This window comes from Chrysoperla carnea, chromosome 4 (genome assembly GCF_905475395.1).
Source record: "Chrysoperla carnea chromosome 4, inChrCarn1.1, whole genome shotgun sequence".
NCBI lineage: Eukaryota > Metazoa > Arthropoda > Insecta > Neuroptera > Chrysopidae > Chrysoperla > Chrysoperla carnea.
In genome coordinates this window covers 11,308,835-11,331,075 of record NC_058340.1, presented here as the reverse complement: position 1 = coordinate 11,331,075, position 22,241 = coordinate 11,308,835, and the positions used below count along the sequence as shown (strand labels likewise).

Below are 22,241 nucleotides of genomic sequence, written 5' to 3'. Positions count from 1 at the left end.
AAGAATCGCATGCAACCCTTTCGATAACCACAGATTATAATTTTTAATTTAAACTTATAATCTGTGTTCGATACCCCCTTTCGTTAGAAAAATTTTGGCATCTGATAGGCGCCATTTTGAGCACAATTATTTGCAATAACTATTAATTGTTAGCTATTTATACAAAAAAAAAAGATATTTTGTCAACGTTCTAAAAGATATTCAGCGCATATATTAATTACATACTATATAATTATACATCATTAAAGGATAGTTGTAAATAAACAAATAATCATCTTTTTAAAAATTTGCCGCGTAATATCGAAACTTTAAACTGTAAAAAATGACATTTATTAAATTATAAAAAATACCAACAAAGAATAAAAAACCTTCGACACTACGTGAATCATAGACTTTGTATGAAATAGATTGAAAACAAAAAATTAATAAAATAACCAATTGAAATAAATTTAAATTGTCAAAAAATATTTTTCTATTTTCGTGCTTTATAAAACGAAACTCAAATGTAATAAAAAATACATATTTTTACAGATGCTCGATAATAATATCTTTAATAAATGGACTAATTGGGATACTCAAATTAATAAAAACAAAAATTTATGACAACACTGAAATCTGTTATTATGAACGATGATGATAGTCTCTATGTTTGAATAGTATTATTACCGGTATAGTATTATAGCGGTATTACCAAAGAATACAGAATACCTAGGTATTATTTATTATTGAAAAAGCGCCCATGAAAGAATTGTGCATAAACAGTTTACTTAAAGTAAAGATCTCAATTCCTTAAGTTTTACCATTAATTATATGTTTTAACCTACCTTTATGACATCAACCACAATTGTAGAAAATTTTAATAAGATTTGGAATAGAAAATAAAAATATTCAATTAAAAGTACACACTTATCATAACAAGTTTGTGGTTCAAAGCATTACTATATGGTGTGTAGATGTAAAGGAACACAATCCCTTATGGCTGTTTGACATAAAAAGTGGCACTAAAATAGCATTAAATAAATGGGCTATAATGGCACTCGTGTAGCGGAGTGTAAGTGTATATGTATGTATGAACTGTATGTCCTCTGTAACACCAATGCCATCTTAATTTAATACAATTTTACGGCCACTTTTTAACACAGAGGTTGTGCTCCTTTATTTCTACACTCCATAGCATTACAAGTTGTATGCAGACTATCGATTTTATTCTTTTAGATTTTCTAGTTTTCTATAAATATCTCTAAGTTGGCACTACCGGTATAAATTGTATACACAATCGTTATAAAATGTATCGATATTATTCTTTGAATTTCTGCACGGCTGGCTTTATTGAAACTGCTTATATCTCAATAAATGTGTTGTTGTTAATCGGTTATAAAATATTCCATTTTTAATCCTAATGTAAAATTAATCATGGAAAGTGCTTCAAAAAATATCGTAAAAGAAGCACTAACTGAAGATGAAATACAGCAGATACCCGAAAGTTTAGTTAAGAAAATAGATGAATATTTTGATCGTGAGTTTGGAGAATATTTAACGGCGAAAGCTATTTATGAAACCGGGCGGTCAAAATCAGGTAATCAAAATAATGTTTTTTATTATGAAATATAATTGAGTCATACTACAATATTTAATTATGTTTAGAACAACAAATTCAGGAGCTAAACAATCAACTAACAGAATTTAAAGAAAAATATGAATTAGAAAAATCTAACCTAGAAGCGGCTACTCAAAATATTAGTCAACTAGAAAACCAAGTCGAACAATTACGTCACGATATCAGTAAGTTAAATGAATCTAGACAACAAGCCGAACATAATGCTGCTGAATTTCGGCGGCAACGTGATGAAGCCGTTGACGAACGCGATAGTATGCAAGCAATGCTTGAACGTCGTACAACTGAACTTGAACGTCTTCAAACAGATTTTAAATCACTGTCTGAACAACTACAAGCGGCAATTACTGCAAAATGTGAGGTTTTGGCTAAATCAGAAGAAGTTGAAAGTATGAAAACTAACCTGGAATTCCGCGAAAAACGGATGGAACAAGAAAGGGCACTACTCAATAATCAAATACAAAATTTGACTGAAGATTTAAATAAACGTGTTAATGAATTATTGCAAATCCGCCGTGAAAATACTACAAGGCTAATAGCACTACAAACCGCATTGGATACCAAAACTGAAGAATTAAACAGTGCAAAAGAGTCAATTAAAACCTTGACTGAATCAAATAATGAAATGACTACAAAATATGAAACTCTAGTTGAACGATATAAAGAACAGCGTGACGCTGAGAACCGTTATCAAGATTCGTTTACTCAAGAATTGCAAGCTCAAACGAAATTAGCTCAATTGTATAAAGATATGTCTGAAGAAAATCAAGCACAAATTAATCAACTTACAGAAGCAGTTTCAGAATTACAACGATTATTAAAGGAACATAAAGAACAACAAGAAATATTAGAAACCGAACACAAAGAATTACAATTGACATACGAGGAAACAGTTACAAAGAAAAACGAATGTATTGAATTGTTAAAGAAAGAATTAGAAGATGCGAATGATATTCTTAAATCTACACGAGAACAAAAACTAGAAAATGTTATTGAAAGTTTAGCACCATCTGCAGCTGCTACAAGTCGATTAATTAAACCAGGAATGTCTTTAACACAGATTTATTCACAATATGTTTCAGCATCCGAAGAAGTTATTATCAAGGATGCTGAAATCCGACGATTAAATACATATATTGAAGCGATTGTAAAAGAGCTTGATGAGAAAGCACCAGTTTTAAGAAAACAACGTGAAGACTATGAAATGGCTATCGAAAATGTAAGTGAATTATCAAAACAAAATGACTTATTAACATCCGAATTACATCGTCTTCAAAAAGAATATGCTGAAGCTCATAAAACAGCTTCACATGCGTGTCGGGAAAATGAAAGGCTGAAATCTGAACGAGGTGACTTGGGACGACAAGTATGTTATCTATTAAAAGAAATTGAAGAATTACGTTCAGCTTCTGTATCCAGTCATGATAATGATATGAACACATCTGATTATCACAGTTCGTCGGATATTATTTCAAAACGTTTGGTTACTTTCTCAAATATCGAAGAGCTACAAGCAACAAATGAAAAATTACTTGCATTAGTACGTGAATTAAGTAGTAAGCAAGAAGAAGCTGAAGGTGTAACTCCAGCTGAAGTTGCTGAATTACGTAATAAATTAACAGAAATGCGTGAAAATCAAGCGGATTTATTACAAAATCAAGAACGACAAACGAAAATGTTAAGTGCGTTAATTCGACAACGTGATTCATACAAGAAAATGTATCAAAATGCAATGAAAATGCCAGTTGATGATTTGGATGAAAGTGTGAACTTAGAAGAAATGGAAGTAGTCGAATCAGTTCAAAAATCAACACCAAAAAAAGTTTCGGAACAGGTACAACAACCGATAGTACAACAAATTGATGTCTCCAAATATACAAATGAAATTGAAGAATTGAAGAAAAAATTGGAAGATAGTGAAAAACTATTAAGAACATTACAACAAGAATATGAAAATTATCAAAAAGAAAAGTCAACAAATGAAACGATGGTTAGTGAACAATTAGATGCACTTCGTACAGAAAATCGTAATATAATTCAAGCTAATTGTAAGTTAAATGCAGTTATCGAATACAAAGATGAACAAATTAAAATATCGAAATCAAATATTGATATTCTTCGAAAACAAATTGCAAGTCTAGAAAAGAAAAATAATACTTACAGTAATATAATAACAAAACACGAACAATCTAGCAAGCATCTAACGGACGAAGTATTAAATGCACAAAGTAAATTATCACGCGCTGAAGTTTTACTTGATAATATTCGACAGGAAAATAAACTTCTTAAAGATTCTGAAAGTCGTTTGTTACGTGAACGAGACGCTCTACAACGTGAAGCTCATGGTCAAAGTTTACTCTTAAATAACTTGGAATCGATCAAAGCAAGTTTTGAACGAAGTGAAGCTGAAGGTAAAATTCGTCTTGAACAACGTCTTGATGAAACATCGCGTGAATGTTCTGCATTACGTCGCCGATTACAAGAGGAACAAGATCGTTTTAGAGAATATAGTACTGTTTTGGAACGTCAAACTCAGGCTGCTAAAGATCGTATGGAAGAAGAAAAAGGTCAAGCTGATAAATTACGTAAAGAATTAACTAGTTTACGTGAAGAATTACAAGAAAAATTGAATTTAATCGATGAACTTAATAAGAAAATGAAACATAACATCATTCATGATAGTAATCCATTACATGAACAAATACGAGGCTTAGAACGTGAAGTTGGCGATGCCAAATCGGAAATACAAGCATTACAGCAACAATTGAAATCGGCGAAATTACAAGCAGAACAATATTGTAATGTATCTGAAAATGCTGAAAAAGAATTACGTGAACTTAATGAAACATATCAACAATACAAAACAGACATGGAAACTAGATTACAAGCTCAATCGAAAACAGAAGATGAATTGCGGCGTAAAATTGCACATTATGAACAAGAATTAAACCGACATACAGTTGGACACCGTGATACCGCAAATGATCTACGAAATCAATTGATGAAAACTAAAGATGAATTGAGTTCAACTAATGAAGAATTACAGAACCTTAAGGTCGAATTAGAAGTATCGAAATTAGAAATAATTCGATTAAATGAATGCATACAAGAGACTGAAGATAAATATGCACGAGAAATGATTCATCATTCAGCTGATATTCAATCACTGGCAGCAATCAAAGAAGAAGTAGCTAGAATTAACAAAGAACGTAATGAATTAATACAAAATCGAGATGAAGCAATCAATGCTTTAGAAGTAAGTAAAGCTAGTTGGTTAAAACAAGAGGAAGCAATTGCGGCTGAAAAGAAAGAAATTCAAATACGTTTAGAAGAAGTTGAAAAACAAAATTCAATATTACACAATCAATTAGATGCATTAAGTACACAATTGTCTATATCACATGCTCAACATCCTGCAGGCCCTGGAGATGCCGCTGCTGATAGTTCGTCAGGAGATATATCAATGAACAAATCATTTAATGAAGATGAAAGTAAATCTGCTGATAAATTATTGCAAATTATAAAATATTTACGTCGTGAAAAAGATGTGCTTATTGCTAAATTTGATATTTTACAAGCTGAAAATGTACGAGTTCGATCACAACTTGATATAACTAATAAACAATTAGAGGAAGCAAAACTTTCCGAAACAACAGCCCGTACAAAGAGCGATGCTGATGTTGTGACCATTGCTAAACATAATGAAGTTTTACGTAAAGTTGAAACACTTAATGCAATTACAGATAGTAATCGTGTATTACGCGAGGAACGTGATACACTGTTAACGAAAATATCTGAATTATCAGAGCGTACAAATCGATTAGAAACAGAATTAGCTCCATTACAAGAACAAAATCGAGAATTAACAATGAAATACGAGGCAGCACTAATTGATATTACATCACTAAAAGCGGAAGCAACAAGATGGCGTCAACGAGCAAATACATTGATTGAACGATCTAATAAGGCAACACCGGATGATTGGAGACGTTTACAACAAGAACGTGAAAATTTGACAAAACTTGTGATGAGCCAAAAAGAAGAAGTGAAAAAGGCCACTGAAGCTAAAACAAAGGTTGAACAACAATTAGCTGTTGTTCAAAAACAATTAACGTTACAAAATGAGCAAATTAAAAAATTAAATGAAGAATTGAGTAACATTAAACAGAGTAACACAAAATTACAACAAGAATTTGAAGAACAAAAAATAGCTTTAACTAAAGCTAATGAAGAAAATGCTAAATTGAATGAAGATATTACAAATAAAACTAAAGAACATAAAGCTTTAATGTCCAAATATGTTAGTGTTCGAGCATTGGCACGAAAATATAAGGAACAAGTTGAAGAAGAAAGTAAACAAGCTGCTGCGGCTGCTGCTGCTGCTGCAGAACCACAACCTGTGCCTCCAGAAGTCCAGGTGAGATATTAAAATAAAACATTTATTCTTGAAAAAATTTTGTAGGATATTTTTTTTATGGAATCTTTTACGAGTATATACAAAAAAACAAATTAAAAAATTTTTAGAAGAAAAGTGGGATAGTTAAGGTAGTACGAGCGCCAAGGCAATTTTAGATTTAGGGTTGAAATTATTTGTGCCTTATTTTCAACTTTGATTATGCATTTGGTTATAACTTCATGAATGTAAACCAAAAATAAGAACACAAATTTTCGATTTTGAAAATTACTCCAGATATTAAAAAATTTTATTTTTACTTTTCGTTTTATATTGTCAAGTTAAAACATAATTCACCATCAAAATTGAAAAAATTAATTTTTTTAAATTTGTGTCCCCACTTTCGTGGTTATACATCTTTTAATTTTCCACGCTCTTGTGTAAAAATGTTTCTGCCAAAACTGAAAATAAGTCCAAATAATACTTCTTTAAATTTTTACTTTTTCTTAAAAGGTTTGAAAAAGTCTTATAAACTCAGAATAACTTTTAATTTGACGTATTAAGTCAGAATAATTCCAAGATTTCCAGACCTTTCCAGAATAATTATTCAGAGTTAATTAAACTTACTAAAAGAGTTACTAAAACTAAAAAGATGTTTGGCTCTAAAAATAAATAAAAAACATTTTTCAAGTATTAAGACGTCCTAGTTTAATTAACTCTGAATAATTCTTCTGGAAGAGTCCGAAATCTTGGAATTACTCGAACTTTATACGTCATATTAAAAGTTATTCTGAGTTTATAAGACTTTTTCAAACTTTTTAAGAAAAAATAAAAAATGTTATTCGGACTTTTTTCGAATTGTGAAATTTTCTCACAAAAGCGGCGAAACATTTGGTATATGAATAATTTATATAAGTGAGATACAAATACCTCAACAATTAACTTGTTTGCCATTAACCCCAATGCTGAATGTATTGAATATAAGTAACAGGCTGAAGTACGAAATTATTATTTTTTCATAAATATCTAAACGAGGGATTTTACAAATATATTGAGATCATAGTTTTTGATATTTTTAAAGCCACCATTTATTGATTACTAATTAAAAAACACTATCTTTAAGAAGACTTTCGACTTCACAAAAGACTGCCTATTCTGTCTATGAAAATCTAAAAATAGTTCTAAAAATTGCAAAACCCTTGTTATTTTATCACTTCATCACCATTTGGTTTTTGGAAAAACTTTAATTTTGTTCTTTGATATAAACTGTACAAGATTTATAACAAATTATATTATAATTTTGTTGTAGGAACAATATCGAGAAGAAGGGCGTCGCGAATTAACCGAACGTGTCAGTAATATGGAAAAAGCCCATAATGATTTAGTACAAGAATTGAATGGTCAAGTAACATCAACACAAGAAGAAATGGCAAAATTAAGAAAAGAAAATGAGACACTAAAATTAAATGCCAACGCAAAATATGAACGATCACAAAATGTTTTACGTAGTGCAAAATCAAAAATACAGACATTAAATGAACAAAACGATCAGTATTGTAAAGAAATCAATGAGTTACGTAGTCGAATTGAAAATCAAGATGATTCCAAGGATTCGCGAATTGCAACCATCAAGAGTCAATATGAAACAAAGATTGCACGATTAGAAAAAGAAAAAACTGAATGTTTGAATGAGCGTAAAGTGGAAAGTGAGAAAGCAAAACGTGATATTGAAGCATTAAATCAACATGTTTCACAATTGCAACGACAAATTGGCCAATTAGGTGGATCAAAACCATCAACTAGCTCTGGATCGGTTGAAAAACCAACGTCAGTACCACCAACAGCGAATATTAAACCAATGGCGGGTCAAACATCACAAAGTGTTAGTGTTGTTCCACGACGTACTGGTGAGACACCATTTGCCAGTATTCGGCCAATATCAATGCCACAACGTTCAGTTGCAATGCTATTCCCAACAAATGTGAATGCTAGCACATCTGGTACTGCTGCAGTAGCTGTCCCACCACAACAACAGGTTGTTCATACCACTGGCAACAGTTCAATTGAAGCCCTATCATCCAGTCCCACAAGCTCACATACTGATTACATGCCAGCTACGAGCTCTGCAAGTCCAGCAGTTCAAAGTATACGACAAATTGCAGTTCCACCAACTCAACAAGCAACTGTAACTATTGGTAAGTTTCATTTTCGAGAATTTTCCTATAATCTAAACCTTAAAATTTTTTGTTTTGTTTATGTATACAATATTTATATTGACAGGTATGGGAAGCAGTTGTGAAGATCCACCATCCGCTGCTGAATCCACTCAAGATATGGAAGCTGAAGCAGATCGAGATTCTCAACAAACAACATCACAACAAACCCAACAGGCTGTAGCACTTGTATTACCGCGTGTTGAACAACAATCTGAACATGAGCAACCACAAGCTGCTGAACAAAGTCATTCATCAAGTTCAAGTAGCTTGATAGTAGCAAGTAGCCAACCAGCCAGTAGCAGCAATACTGTTACAACATCTCAAGCAGGTCTTAAACGTACTCGGGAGACAGAAGGTGACAGTTCTACAAGTAGTGCTCAGGATGAACAACAAAACAATTCTCAACCACAAGCTAAACGAACGCGAATACAACAGGTTAGTTTCTCTCGAAATTTAGAATAATGCATTAGTATTTTGTATTTTTACAATCTGTAGATTGTTGGAATATGCAAATCATTATTATATAGACTGTTATAATCATGAATTTCATTTCTTAGTTGTAATTTTTGATAATTTTTTAAAATAAATATTAAGTATAAGCAGCTCTTAGTAACATGTACCATAAATAATTCCGTTTAAAATGGTTAACAAATTATTCTCGATAACCAACATTAAGCATGAGCCGAATAATTATTAAATAATTTTGATTTGATTTATAGGTAATAACTGAATCCGGCAGCACAGAAGTCGAATATCAAGTACCAACAAGCTCACAACGCGATCAAGAAGACGATGTAATTTGTGTGGACAGTGACGATGACGACGACGATGAAGAAGAAGAGGAGGAGGAGGAGGGTCCTGATGATGGTGTGGAAGTTTTGGATGATCCAGACGATGGTCCGTATGAAGAAGGGGAAAATGGTGAGGAATGTTATGAAGCTGAAGGGCTTTCTTATGATAATGATCAAGAAATAACCGAAAGTTATGATGATGCAGAATGTCAGGCTATGGAAGAAGATCAAGTGCAAGAAAATGATAATAATGAAGTAGAAGTCATCGAGGAAAATAGAAATGCTGATGGCGGTGCATCTCAAAGTACTTCATCCACTGGCACATCGTCTACAACAACTCTAGCACAAAATCAAGGTGGTGCTCAATCCGAAGCTATTAGTAGTGCTAGTAGTGGAGAAACTGCCAGTTCTCAAGCATCTAGTCAGCCGGCATCTTCGAATCAAACTACGTACGCTCTACGTGGCCGAAACATCACTCCATTAGCAAGACAAAATCAAATGATTCTTGGGCATGGATTTGAAGAATCGGGTGATGATGGAATTGTGCCATCTACACCTACGTTGTATGTTCCTCGAAGGACTGATGGTTTTGGAGAAGCTGTTAGTTCTCCTCATGTTCCTAGTGGCGGACGATTCACTTTTAATGATCCTCCTGCCACAACTGGTCGTAATACTATCAGTAATGTAGAACAAGGTCAAACTGAACAATCTGAAGAATTACGAGATCCCCTCGAAGATACAGGTTAGTTTATTATTGTGTCTTTGCAATTTAAACATTCTTTGTTATTTCAAACTTTATTTTGTGGGAGTCCATTTTTATCAATGTGTTTAGAATATTTTTAAGGATATTATCAGTTAGTCTACAATTTGTCACGGTTATGAATATTCAACATGGAAATAAATCTGTTGTAGAGCTGTTCTAAAAATAATATAATTAGATTATTTCTACAAATACCTCTATTTAATTGTTAGATAATTAATACACAGAGTGGAGTGACGCAATGGAAGCGTGCTGGGCTCATAACCCAGAGGTCCATAGATCAAAAATACGCTTTGTTAACAGAATTTGTATACCATTTATATGAAATATATCTAGGTATATTAAGTTTGTGACGCTTGAAAATATTGATACTACCAACAAAAATTTGATACAGGTACAAAAACACCTAATTAGTCCGTTTTCGGTTGTCTGTTCGTCTGTCTAATTCGCCTGTCAACATGATAACTCAAAAACGAAGAGATATCAAGTTGAAATTTTTATAGCGTGCTTAGGACGTAAAAAGTAATGTTGAGTTCGTAAATGAGCAACATAGGTCAATTGGGTCTTGTTAACCGTTAGAGATAGAATAAAAGTTTAAATGTAAAAAATGTTCCTTATAAAAAAATAAACAACTATTGTTTGAAACATTTTTTCGTAAACATCACTGTTTACCCGCAAGGGAGCAAATTAGGTGCAAATTTTTTAAGTATGCATTATATGGGAATATCAGTTACATGTGTGTGGCTATCTAAGAGTGGATATCTTTCTTTAAAATAAACGATTGGGTCATCAATACTGTCTATACATGGTATTTTAACAATTAACTCAGTCAATTGTGTGTTTTCACTTGTTTTTAAACTAAATTATGGAGGTGAAGAGCATTTATGACTGGACCCAATCACTAGAGGCGTTGAGACTCGTTTACTCTTTTTTTAACATTGCCAGTAATGAGAACCATCTTCTGTATCTACTCTTTGGGTACACTTAATTAGCACTTCTTTAATGTGTTAAGAATATAAACCATAGAAATTTAATAACATTTGATATCATAATTTTTAACTTCTTTTTAATTTTTGTAGTCAAAACACAATTTTCTTTGATTCGTTTGAGTGTCATTTAACTGTTTTTTCATAATATTCAATTTTTCTTATGTAATGATAGGCACTGGTCGAAGTGTACCAACTACACCATTACAAGTTTCGCCACAAGGTGATGTTCCACCTAATGAAAACACTCTTACCGCAAATGTTAATAATGAAGAAATTAATGCAAGTGAATCAAATGTTGGTGATTCTACAAGTAGTAATCAAGAAGCTAACGCATTGGCAAATATACCAGAAATAACAATTTCAAATGTGCAAACGTTATCAGAAACAACAGTTGGAGATACACAGACAAGTCAAGAAAAATCAAACGAAGAGGAACAAATGGCACCACCACAAGATGTTGCTGGTCCTTCTGGTGAAGTCACAAATACACTTAATGTTGATGCCGAGGCAGATGAAGGCACAGATGGCGTTAGTTCTGAAGGCGAAAAACCTATTCCGGTTGAAGATGCAGAGGTAATTTCAATAAATATAATTTTATCATAGCGTCAGTTTAAATTTAAACAGGTTTTTTAAATCTAACTCGATTAATCCTACACATTTCTTTCTCACAAGACTCAATTATTTTAATTTACCAGGTGTCAATGGATACATTTTATATACAAATATAACTATCAATTTCCTATTTAAAAATGAGCATGTGTTTTTTGATGTAGAAAAGAAGAAAATGAAACTTTGGGAATGAGTTACATTTATCAAAAACGCATTAAGTATGTTTGATAAATTTTATTGGTTATTCTGCTGATATTATCAATTTTTCTAAATGAAGAATGAAATTTTTTAATATACAAGTTAAATTTACAAGATTAAAAAACTCCCGACAAATTTTTCTGGTATGGAACCCTAAACTCGCACTTGAAACATATCTAAAAACACTCTCCATGAAAATACCTTATTCCTTAGAGCCTTTTCCAAACTGAACCGATTTTGAGGATCATCGCCTACTTTTAAGATGTTCCGGGTACGGAATCCTAAACTATCACTTGAAAGATAGCTAAGAACATTGTCTATTAAATTACCTTTCAAAAGAAACCAAAAAAATCAAAATCGGTTCATCTGTTTCGGCGCTACGATGGCACACACAGCCAGACAGACATACACACACTTAGCGGTCAAACTTAAAATACATCTTTTTTAGTTCGGGTGCAAATGGACGGCGGCTAGCCATGTAGAAGTATAACATGTATGGAAAAAAAACCTGTGCTAAATCAATGTATATTAATCCAACCCAACATAGTTGGGTTCGATGTGTAAATACGGGTTGAGTTATCACAGGTTTTTGATAGCTTCTGGCAGTAGTCGGATTACAATTGGCATTTTTTTTTTAAATAAAAAAAAATTGGTTATTAACTGCTTATAAGAACAATTCTTATTTTATTATAATAATTTAAAAAGTTTACTTTCATTTGAATAGAGTGCAAATTAAATTAAAAATTTATATTCCTTAGATGGAAGAAGGGCGAGAAGCAGAAGCCAGCCAATCACCGAGCAGTAATACACGAGGACAACGTGTTAACAACGTGCGTTCCAGCTATCGCAACACTCGATCACGAGGTACACCTTCCCGACCAATTCCTATTATTTGGAATGATCAACAAAATCGTGAGGGTATATTTCATTAAGACACTTAATTGAAATTTTTTGTACTTTTTTATTGGGTCCGTAAACAAAAATCGAGGACTCTCATTTTTAAAATTCATAAAAATTATTCCTTATTCGTATAGATAGAAATACAGCGTTAACCACGGTATATATAAGAGATGTAGATACAAATTTTGGAGCAATTATTTAACTACTTCTTCAGTAAAATAAGAGAAATTGAGATTATAAAATGTTTATCCCGAAAATACTAACGTTGTAATCGTATTTATATCTCTTATAAAAATATCGTCTTGGTGTGATATATTTAAAAAAATATATTTCGTCGTATTTAAATAATTAAATTTGTAATATAACATGTAGGAGGCCTATCAATAGAAATATAAAATTAGATCAATGTTGCAAAAGTATAGGAGATTCTTTTGTGGTCTTCAGTTAGATGTGCAGTGAAACTTGGATAAGTGAGACCTGGATAAGTGAGAAACCTCCATAACGGGAACTCATGCTGATGTCCCAACACTTTGACACTGAATTACCTCTGTTAGTGGAACGAAGCTAACCTCTATACCTGGGATTCAATCATGTCGATTTTATCGTCATAGTTTCCTCTATAACTGAGACAGCGATTGAATTTTATATGCATTAACCTCTGTAACCTCTCTAAAACGTGTATGGTTATCAGAATATCCTGAATTTGAATAGTGTTTTCTAACATGAGTTTTTATTATCTCTTTTTGATTCGATAATGCGTAAATGAGCTGCTCTGTAAATGAGACAGATATTTATTTACACCTGGATATCTGAGACACCGACTAAATGGAATACCTGTATAAGTGAGACAAATTTGAAGGTCCCTTGATGTCTTAATCAAATTTCACTGTCTTATACTAAAGTTTATTAGAAACGCATTACGCTATTAAAAAATCTGAAGGTTTTTTTTTTAGATTACAGGCGTTAAACTGGTGGTTTTGTTAAACTTTTTTATATACAGAGAGTGCGACGCTAATTGAAAATGAAATCAGGTTTAATTACTCAACATTTTTTATTTACTTTGAAATTATGATTCCTAAATTTTATAATATGTTTTGTATTTAAGAAACTGAAGAAAATAAGCAAAGAGTTGAAAATATAGCTAATTTTATACCCAATATTTTTAAAAAGACAGACTTATTCTATTCTAATAAATAAATACTCGCAAAAAAGTTATATACTGTTTGTAAACCATATCGTTAGCCATTTATATTATATGAAGTAAGAAGAGTTCTTATGTATAAAACAAAGAGACATTTTAAATGTTTATACATGAACATAGCCGGTCAGACTCGTCACTTGAAGTTGTTCACATACAATACCAATCACACAAAGTACACATTCCCTTTTTGTTTTATACATAATAACGTCCATAAAAACTTACTTCATGTATTTTATATTGCTAACGATATAGCTTACAATCGGTGTATGCAAGCGCGAGCGGTGACTAAACGGTAAAATCGCAGAAAGTTCAATAACATATCTAACTGAAGGCCTGCCAAAGAAAAAACTATACCTTTTGGAAAGTAAAACTATCTATCGATTGGCCTAATGGTCTAATAATGGAAATTCTAAATGTTTTTATATTGATATTAATGAGCGTTTAATGTAATTATTAAGTCTAAGTAGAATTGTAATTTAATGGCAACTATTATACAATTTAAAATTTTTTATTTATTTAAATTATGAAATTTATTCTCTATTGATGTCTACGGATCTTTCATAGAATTTAATTTTAATTAAAAACTTAATTTCTGAAAAAATTAAACTTTTCAATTCGTCTAAAAGTAGTAAAATTTGAATGGGCTATACAGGAATTTCAAAAGGGAAACACCTCTAGATAACAAGCCCATGCTGAAATTTTTCAGGTAAAATGACTTACCAAGAATTACACATACACTTAGGGTTTCGTTGTAAGTATTGAGTAAAACCAAATAGAAAAAATCGGATTGTACGTTTTTCAATTACTTTTTCCCCTCAAGTGAATATTTTAATTTTTTAATTAATTAGAGTACAAATAATTAAAATTTAAAACTATTATGAATAATAAAAACAGCAACAACATATAGTGTTTTCAATCGGAACTAAGTGTGCTCAACGTTCCTTAACTTCAGTGATCGGGCGAGAACCGTTGTTTTCAATGTGATATATATGGACCAATGACGCGTGAGATTAATGACGATGGCGCGAGTCGATGATTTTTGTTCACCCAAAAAAGTGCTCAAAGCGCGAAGTTTTAACTTCGAAAATTTCGTATAAATGGGTACTCAAATTTTACTACTTTTTTTTTACCAGGCGAGACTATAGATCACAAAAATTATTCAGTTATTCAAAAAATTTCATATTGTGCATCTATATGAAAATACTATTTATATTCTTGTATCTTGCATCCATATATTTTTCACATTTCTATCAAGTGAAAGGATAAAAATAGAAATATTCTCATGTCATTTCTTATTTTTGTGTTAACTCTCGTTCACATGACGAAAATTTCAGAACAAATATTTATATACGATTGTTAATTTGCAAATTAATTTAAGATCTTGTCGCGAAAACCTAAAATTTTCATGGTAAATCCTTTTTAAAATAACATGATTGGTACAGTGATTGCGTTACCATCTTATTTATTTTTTGCATTGTGGAAAATTATTTAAACACCATATAACAGAAGAGTGAAGTTGAATAAAAGCGTTTAAAAAGAGAATGAATAATACAATCAAGTTTTAAGAAGACTTGATTATATGTGCGTCACTAAACTATCGAAATTGAATTCTAGTAAATAGAATAAGTTGCTAGATTTTCTCTAATTTACTAGATACACTGATCGGAAAATTTTGATTGTATAATCTAATATAATTTATAGCCACAAATGAAGCTGACTGGTTCACTCATACATACAAATTCTAAGGCACTTCTATACATGAAAGATGCAGTTTTTGCAACTCATTTTTAATGCAACTCATCGGGAAATTCCCCCAAAATTAATTTTTATGGTTCTATAAATTCTAGAAAGACGGTATTTTCACCAAACAACCCGAAATAAAGTCAAATTAACAGAATGTAAAAAACTACCTCTTTTCTTTATACTTGTCAGAGAGATGCGATTTTTTGCAATCGACACTAAATAGCCAAAAATTAAGAGGGTAATTCGAAAAACATGAAAATTTTGCGTCACTGCTACCTAAAAACGGGGAAAAGACCATCACCTAGCTACTATTTTTGCTTCTAGTCATGCTAGAAAGATAAGATTTTTTGCATTTGGTGGGGAATTTCTTCAAACTAATGAGGTTATTCGATTAACTTTAATTTTTTCTTAGTTACTCTCTTGAAAATTTTGGAGTGGGGGCATTTTTTTAGGGACGGAAATTTTTGACATGGAACTTTTTGAGGGCCAATTGGAGGGAGGGGAGGGGGTTGTTAAATAAACATTAATTTATTGAGCGTTATTTTTTGTGACGCGGAGCAAAGGCAATCGGCTGCCTTGGGAAATCTGCTTTAATGGTATATTTACACTGCAGCTCTATTTAAACTCGATCTATAATAGGTTTAGCTAGATTAGATAGAAGAAACTGATTCCACTCGCTAGAATTTGAAATGCTTTCGTACATTATCACTTTAAGATAGTAGTCTCCGTAGCTATCTGCTCCAATCCCCAGAAATTTACATTTACTTAACTGAGTGTCACTAACATTTAATAATAGTATTAAAGATCTCAGAGTCCGGTGTCAACATCAAAATACACTTTCGTTGTTTATTTTCCAAAACCAGCATCATTTATATTCAGCCTAAATGTTTCACAGCGCCTAATCTCAAATCAAAAATTCAATATTTCCGATCATATTCATTCAAAAAAAAAGGAACAATCAAGTAATTTTCTTGAAAATAATTTTCGAAACTTCAGATTCGTCATGTGAACTCATTTATTAATATTATTTGTGTGTGTTTTTAGTTTCTATTTTTTTTTATTGTTTTGTTGTCTTTATTTTTAGGTGCGTCTGGCTCACGAGGCCAAGGTGGGTTTCAAAGAGCACAAAGAGGCAGACGTAATGTTAGACGTGCACAACAAAACAACTACATGAGATATTAAAATTAGTAGTGTACTATCTTTTTTCTAAATCCCAATATATTTATTAATATTTCTATGTCTCGTCGTCAACCAACAATAATAAGAACTTTTCATATTTATGAATACGTTTCGATAGAAAATCGAAACAAAAATATAAACAAGAAAAAGAAAAAGAAGAAAATAATAAAATAATTTTAGATTTCATACTTTCATTCATTTTTCCATATTTATAAATATGCTAAGTAGAAAATATAATTAATTCATAATTTTCTTTTGAAATATGAAAAAAAAATAATGGATATAATTTAATTTTTGTAAAATTCATGTTTCATTCAATTAGACTTTATTTTTTTAATTAAGTTTTGTTTATAAAATAGATATAATTAATTAATATAATTAAGAGTACACTTAACTAAGTGCTTTTAAAAAATATATTATATAATAAACAAGCAAAATGAAAAAAAAAGAATTCCATAAAATGTATTTCTTAATAGTACTGTAAGTTAAAACTTTGTTTTTTATTTTAAACATTATAACGAAATAAGAAATTTTCCCAACTTTTTTTGTACATTTTTTATTTTTTAATTCATTATCAAAAATTATCAATTCATATAAATTATTGTGGGTTTAAATATATTCAACTAAAAATTTATATTGAAAGTTTTTATTTTTCATTCGGTAGGTAAAATAAGTATGATTGGATTTCTAATTGCTTCAAGTACTAATCGATAGAATTAGTAGACGGTAGACATGGTACTTCAGCAGATTTCAAATTGTGAAAAGTGATACGACTATAGAGACGCTGGTACAAAATTCGCAGCCATTTCGTATAGAGTTGCTTTACTAGTTAAAGGCACTGATCAAAAGGCAGGGACGAATTAAAGAATGATTTTTGAGAATATTCGAAAATAATTCGTTAAAATAATCAGGCAGTAACAAATATTTGAACAGTTAACCTGTTTTAAACTTCAAGTCCACAACGGGTAAGTATGGCATTTCGCTTGCATAGAGTTTTTTTTAATTGGCTTCTGGAAAATAAAGTGTTCTCAGCCAAAATATTTTGTCGGGTAAGGCTATGAATCTTGGCGATCTGGTTACTGCAAGGTCCCACATCGACTTTTTGATATGCTCCATTTTCACCTTCTAAAATGAAACAATTCGTTTTAGTTTATAAAATGGAATGTTTTCGACAGAATTATTTTTCGATCGTCATAGTTTTGAATTTTACAGGTCAACAAAACTTATGATTTGAAAATATGCTAATCCAATTATAACGTATTTCACACCAGCCATATCAGCGATTTAAAATCAAGAGATTATACTTAAAAAAATGATATTTTTCCTTACAAAATCGTATGTAATATACAAAATCGAGTGTACACTTTTAATTTTTCTTAAAATTGAAGTTTTTGATTTAATTTTCCTCTTGCATCATTACGCATGTGTTGATGGGATTATCGTGGACATTATTCAAGTACTTTATAACAGTTGTGAATCATACTCAAAATAATTTGATTTATTAAAAATTTATCCGTGTTCAGATATTATGAAATGATCTTCAAATAACAAAACTGGTATTTCTTGGAAAATAGTTTTTATTACCTGTATAAAAAGTTCATCAGACTGGATCTATGATTCACAAATTCTTATTAATTGGTCATATTTAAAATATGTTGCAATATCGTTATCGTGGATCATGCTTCAGGCATTTTTTGTATTACTGCATAATAACTTCCATGTACATTGACCCTAAGTATGACTTCACATTCCTAACTAATTAACGAATGCTTAACTTTTCAAGGAAAGTAAGGTGTTTAAAATCCGTTTAGGATCATCTTTAAATTGTGTAACTGCATTCTCATTAATGTCCTCCTTTACAGATTGAGATGTTAGTTTGCGTTTCTAACATAAAAATCCTAAAATATTTTTAAATGGATGTTTTATTATGTAACAAGGATAACTTTCTTAGGATTAATTTGGAAAACTAATTTTGATTAGTTTAAATACGACAAATCTACATATACAGGGTGGGTCATTTTAATGTATAATGGCTAATAGCTCGTTTAGTATTTAACCAATCGAAAAATAACTCAAACGAAAGTTGCAGACTTTGCTGAGGGGTATCAGATTGGTCCTAGTACTTCGAATTTTACTAGTACTTAAGTCCTTAAGCCGCCTCTGATCATCTGTATATGGAGATTAATGAATAGAGCAAAACGTTCTATTTGCTATACTCTAAGGAGAAATTATAAAAAACTTCAACAATCTCTCATGATTAATCTCAATTTTATAAGTGTGGCTTCTAAGAATTAAGAATGATTTATCAATGAATTTATTAGTAATTGAGTAATTCTGTACCATGTTTACTCAGTGTACACATGGTACTGAATTATTGTCACACTTAGACTGGATGATATAGCGTACAGATAGATGGAAGAAATTAGATACAATTCTACCATTTATACATAACCGTACTAAGAGATCAACTTTATTTGCCAAGTGAAAATTCAATGAAATTTTATGCCAGACTTTTTCTTGGCAATTACACTAGGTGCTGGCACATTAAAGGAATTAACAAGAGATTCAGATCATTTCTTTTTGTTTTTTTGATCCACATGATTTATTTTTGATTTTGGAAAAATCAATTTTTTAAACCTCGAACTAAAAAAGAGCTGTTATAAGTTTCACCGCTCTGCCTGTCTGTCTAAGGCATCGTAGTGCCTAAACGGATGAACCTATTCTGATTTTTTTTTTGTTTCGTTTGAAAGATAATTTAATGGAGAGTGTTGTTAGTTATGTTTCAAGTGCAAGTTTAGGGTTCCCTACCCGAAAAGACTAAAAAATTGGCGATGATCTTCAAAATCGGCTCAGTTTGGAAAAGGCTTTAAGGAAAAAGGTAATTTAATGGAGAGTGTTCTTAGATATGTTTCAAATGCGAGTTTAACCCCTTTGTCGGAGGTTTTTTAATTTTGTAAATTTCACTTGTGCATTTTTGATCAGTCTTAAGCAAATAAATAATGTTGTGATTTTTTCTCTAGAATTCAATATTAGTTTTTTTATTTTTTTAAGAAGTCTTATCTATGTACATAGTTCTCCTCTCTGGCGCCCGAGGGAATGCGCTTAGCTAACGCAGATCCTGCGCTACAAATTTTATTTGTTGCATGGATATTTGTAATAAGTAAAAATAGCCAGAGGCCATATCACCTCGTTTTAATAACACATGTACATTTGTGGTTCAATCGTGTTAAAGAAGCAAATAATTTACTATGTGGGAATTCCCTTTTTGTTTTTTTAATTTTATTACATTCTATAAATTCTAAAATATAACACCTTGAGGCTTAAATGTACTTTCAATAATAATGTCAACGTTATAAATTATGCATATATTGGTATGATATTTTTAATTGGGAACTACATAAAGATGATTTCATTGAATCATTGATTTAATTATAACCTAACCGTTAATTTGTTGCGTTTAAATCACTTTTTTATTGTGGTTTAAACTTTGTAAAAAACGTGGGTGATGGGAATTACTTAAAAATATAGAATTTAAAATATTTGGATAATGAATGAATAATACCTAGTAAAGGTATTTAATCTAATTTTAATTGCATCAATTATTAAATAACGGAAGAGCTGAATAATATCGAGCGGATATATGTGGTCGCACATTTCGAAAAATCTGTCTGCGTCTATGGATTTATAACTTAAGGTAGACCGGCTGTTTGAGCAAGTACGATGAGTGCTCTTTTTTGCGGTAGATGATAGTTCAAAGTCACAATAAACACACTTTTGGGGCCTCTTGCGGGGAAAAATTTTGAATAATTTCATTTTAAAATTGTGATTTTTAACACAATACCTTTTGGGAGAACTCACAATAATGTTAATTAATTGGTGAATGAGCTTCAAAAAAGTTTTCATCATGGAGAAAATTTATCACAGATCCTGTTTATGAAAAAACAAACTTTACCTTACGGCGGTTTCCAAAAAGAAAACATGAAAAAACTTTGGTATATGACGCTTTTACGATAGTTTGAGAGCAGTTTATTACATTTACGTCATACAAATTGCCTAGTTTACTATATTTTTAGAGCATTAGTTGACTATAGTTGATCAGTCAAGTGACGACCGGACTACTTTAACTAGCTTTAATACTCAGGTGTCAAATATCATTTGTAAGGCATGTTAGTGGTGCAAATGTTTTTATTTGTTAATAAACAATAAATTGTTAATTCAATGAAACGGTTAATGCCAAAGTTCACTTACAAAATTAGTAAATAGCTTTCGATTATTTCACAAACATTTAACATTTACGTCATACAAGTTGCCTATATACTAATTTTGTAAATCAACTAATCGTTAACCGTTTCATTGAAATAACTATTGTTTGTTAACAAATAAAAACATTTGCACCACTAACTCGTGCCTTGCTAATGATATTTGCAAGCCTTTTCTTTCATTTTCCTTTATTAGCCGATTTTTGTAACATCTTTTACTGTACTAGATCATTGAAGGGCGAAAATGGAAATGGAGCTAGTTCATACTTCAAAACTTTTTTAAGTTGATCGTTCAATCTTTTTGTTATGCTTATTTCATTGTTTTCTTAAAAACCATTAGTCTCACGAAAAAATATAATTGTATGTTATTTGTAAGAAATTTCCTAATATACAAATTGAATAACCACTATTTTTTCGATAACAGTGTCCGTTAACGAAATATTTGCGAAACAAAGTACTTTTTTTACCTTTGACCCCAGATAACCTTTGTAGCGACATTCTGATCGATGGGAACTTTTGAGATTTTGTTGGGAGCCACAAATAAAAGTTTCATTCAAAAATCCGGCTTTCTGAAGTATGAATTGTCTTTATTTTCTGTATAGGCTTTTATCTGAATGTTACTAGCCTGAACAAACAAGTTTTATATATCAAAAATGTTTAATTCTAAGTAGGTGACATTATAGCCATGCAATACAGCATCACATTTAAAATTGAAAGCGACTATATACATAACTGATTATTTTCATATAATTAATGAACGAAAAGGCTGAATTTCAAATAACAAAATAACAAATTTGACCTTCACAATGCTAATTTGACTTAAGTTAAGCAAAGAATACACCATACACGGTCAACAATAGAGCCAAAAATTTGAATCTTATTTGGCTTACAATTCTGTAAATAGAATTAAAGCACCTGAAATAACATATTACCAACCATCTTGGTAAACATTGCGAACTTGAATCGAAATATTTATCCTAGGTTGTAGAAAATCAATTTTACTGTAATAATTTTTTTTTTAATTATTACTTTGTTTCTTACTAAAATCTTTACACTGAAATGAAAGAATGGTGTGAATAAAACCGGAGTTCTATAGAGGTTTATATCATAGTCAGTCATAGTCAAGATCTAAGATTTGTGTAAGCGTGGATGGACCGCAGTTTAAACACATTCTTTAAAATAATACAGTAATTTTAACATTAAAAAAACTTAGCTAGTTTTTCTATTTATTTTCATATTTAAAAGTGCCATAGCATTCGAAAAACACAAGTGGTTTTAAAATCTGTACAAAATTTATCGTGGTTCATTTTAAAATCAAAAATTGGTTGCTGTATCTCGTACGATGATGGGACCAAGCATTTTTTTTTTGATATTCTGAACTTTAATAA

At 30.9% G+C, this 22,241-nt stretch overlaps 1 protein-coding gene across 4 annotated transcripts; it reads left to right on the top strand.

Annotated features, from left to right (window-relative positions):
• Positions 1 to 1,323: 1,323 nt before the first annotated feature.
• LOC123299048 (nucleoprotein TPR) lies at positions 1,324 to 16,746 on the top strand. 4 transcript variants are annotated; one of them, XM_044881194.1, is made up of 9 exons: positions 1,324 to 1,576; positions 1,645 to 6,032; positions 7,318 to 8,203; positions 8,289 to 8,659; positions 8,944 to 9,145; positions 9,221 to 9,757; positions 10,937 to 11,337; positions 12,330 to 12,489; positions 16,500 to 16,746. In XM_044881194.1, the coding sequence occupies exons 1-9, from the start codon at positions 1,414 to 1,416 to the stop codon at positions 16,595 to 16,597; spliced, it is 7,206 nt and encodes a 2,401-aa protein (XP_044737129.1). In that variant the 5' UTR covers positions 1,324 to 1,413; the 3' UTR covers positions 16,598 to 16,746. The 4 variants fall into 4 exon arrangements, with proteins under 4 accessions (XP_044737129.1, XP_044737128.1, XP_044737126.1 ...); XM_044881193.1 differs by having other exon boundaries at positions 8,944 to 9,757; positions 12,330 to 12,435; XM_044881191.1 differs by having other exon boundaries at positions 8,944 to 9,757; positions 12,330 to 12,483.
• Positions 16,747 to 22,241: the final 5,495 nt, after the last annotated feature.

Bases quoted from the DNA above. Each gene is read 5' to 3' on its own strand.
- LOC123299048 (XM_044881190.1), top strand. From the start codon at position 1,414: ATGGAAAGTGCTTCAAAAAATATCGTAAAAGAAGCACTAACTGAAGAT. The intron at 1,577-1,644 runs GTAATCAAAATA...AATTATGTTTAG, and splicing joins AACCGGGCGGTCAAAATCAG to AACAACAAATTCAGGAGCTA. The intron at 8,204-8,288 runs GTAAGTTTCATT...TTATATTGACAG, and splicing joins ACAAGCAACTGTAACTATTG to GTATGGGAAGCAGTTGTGAA.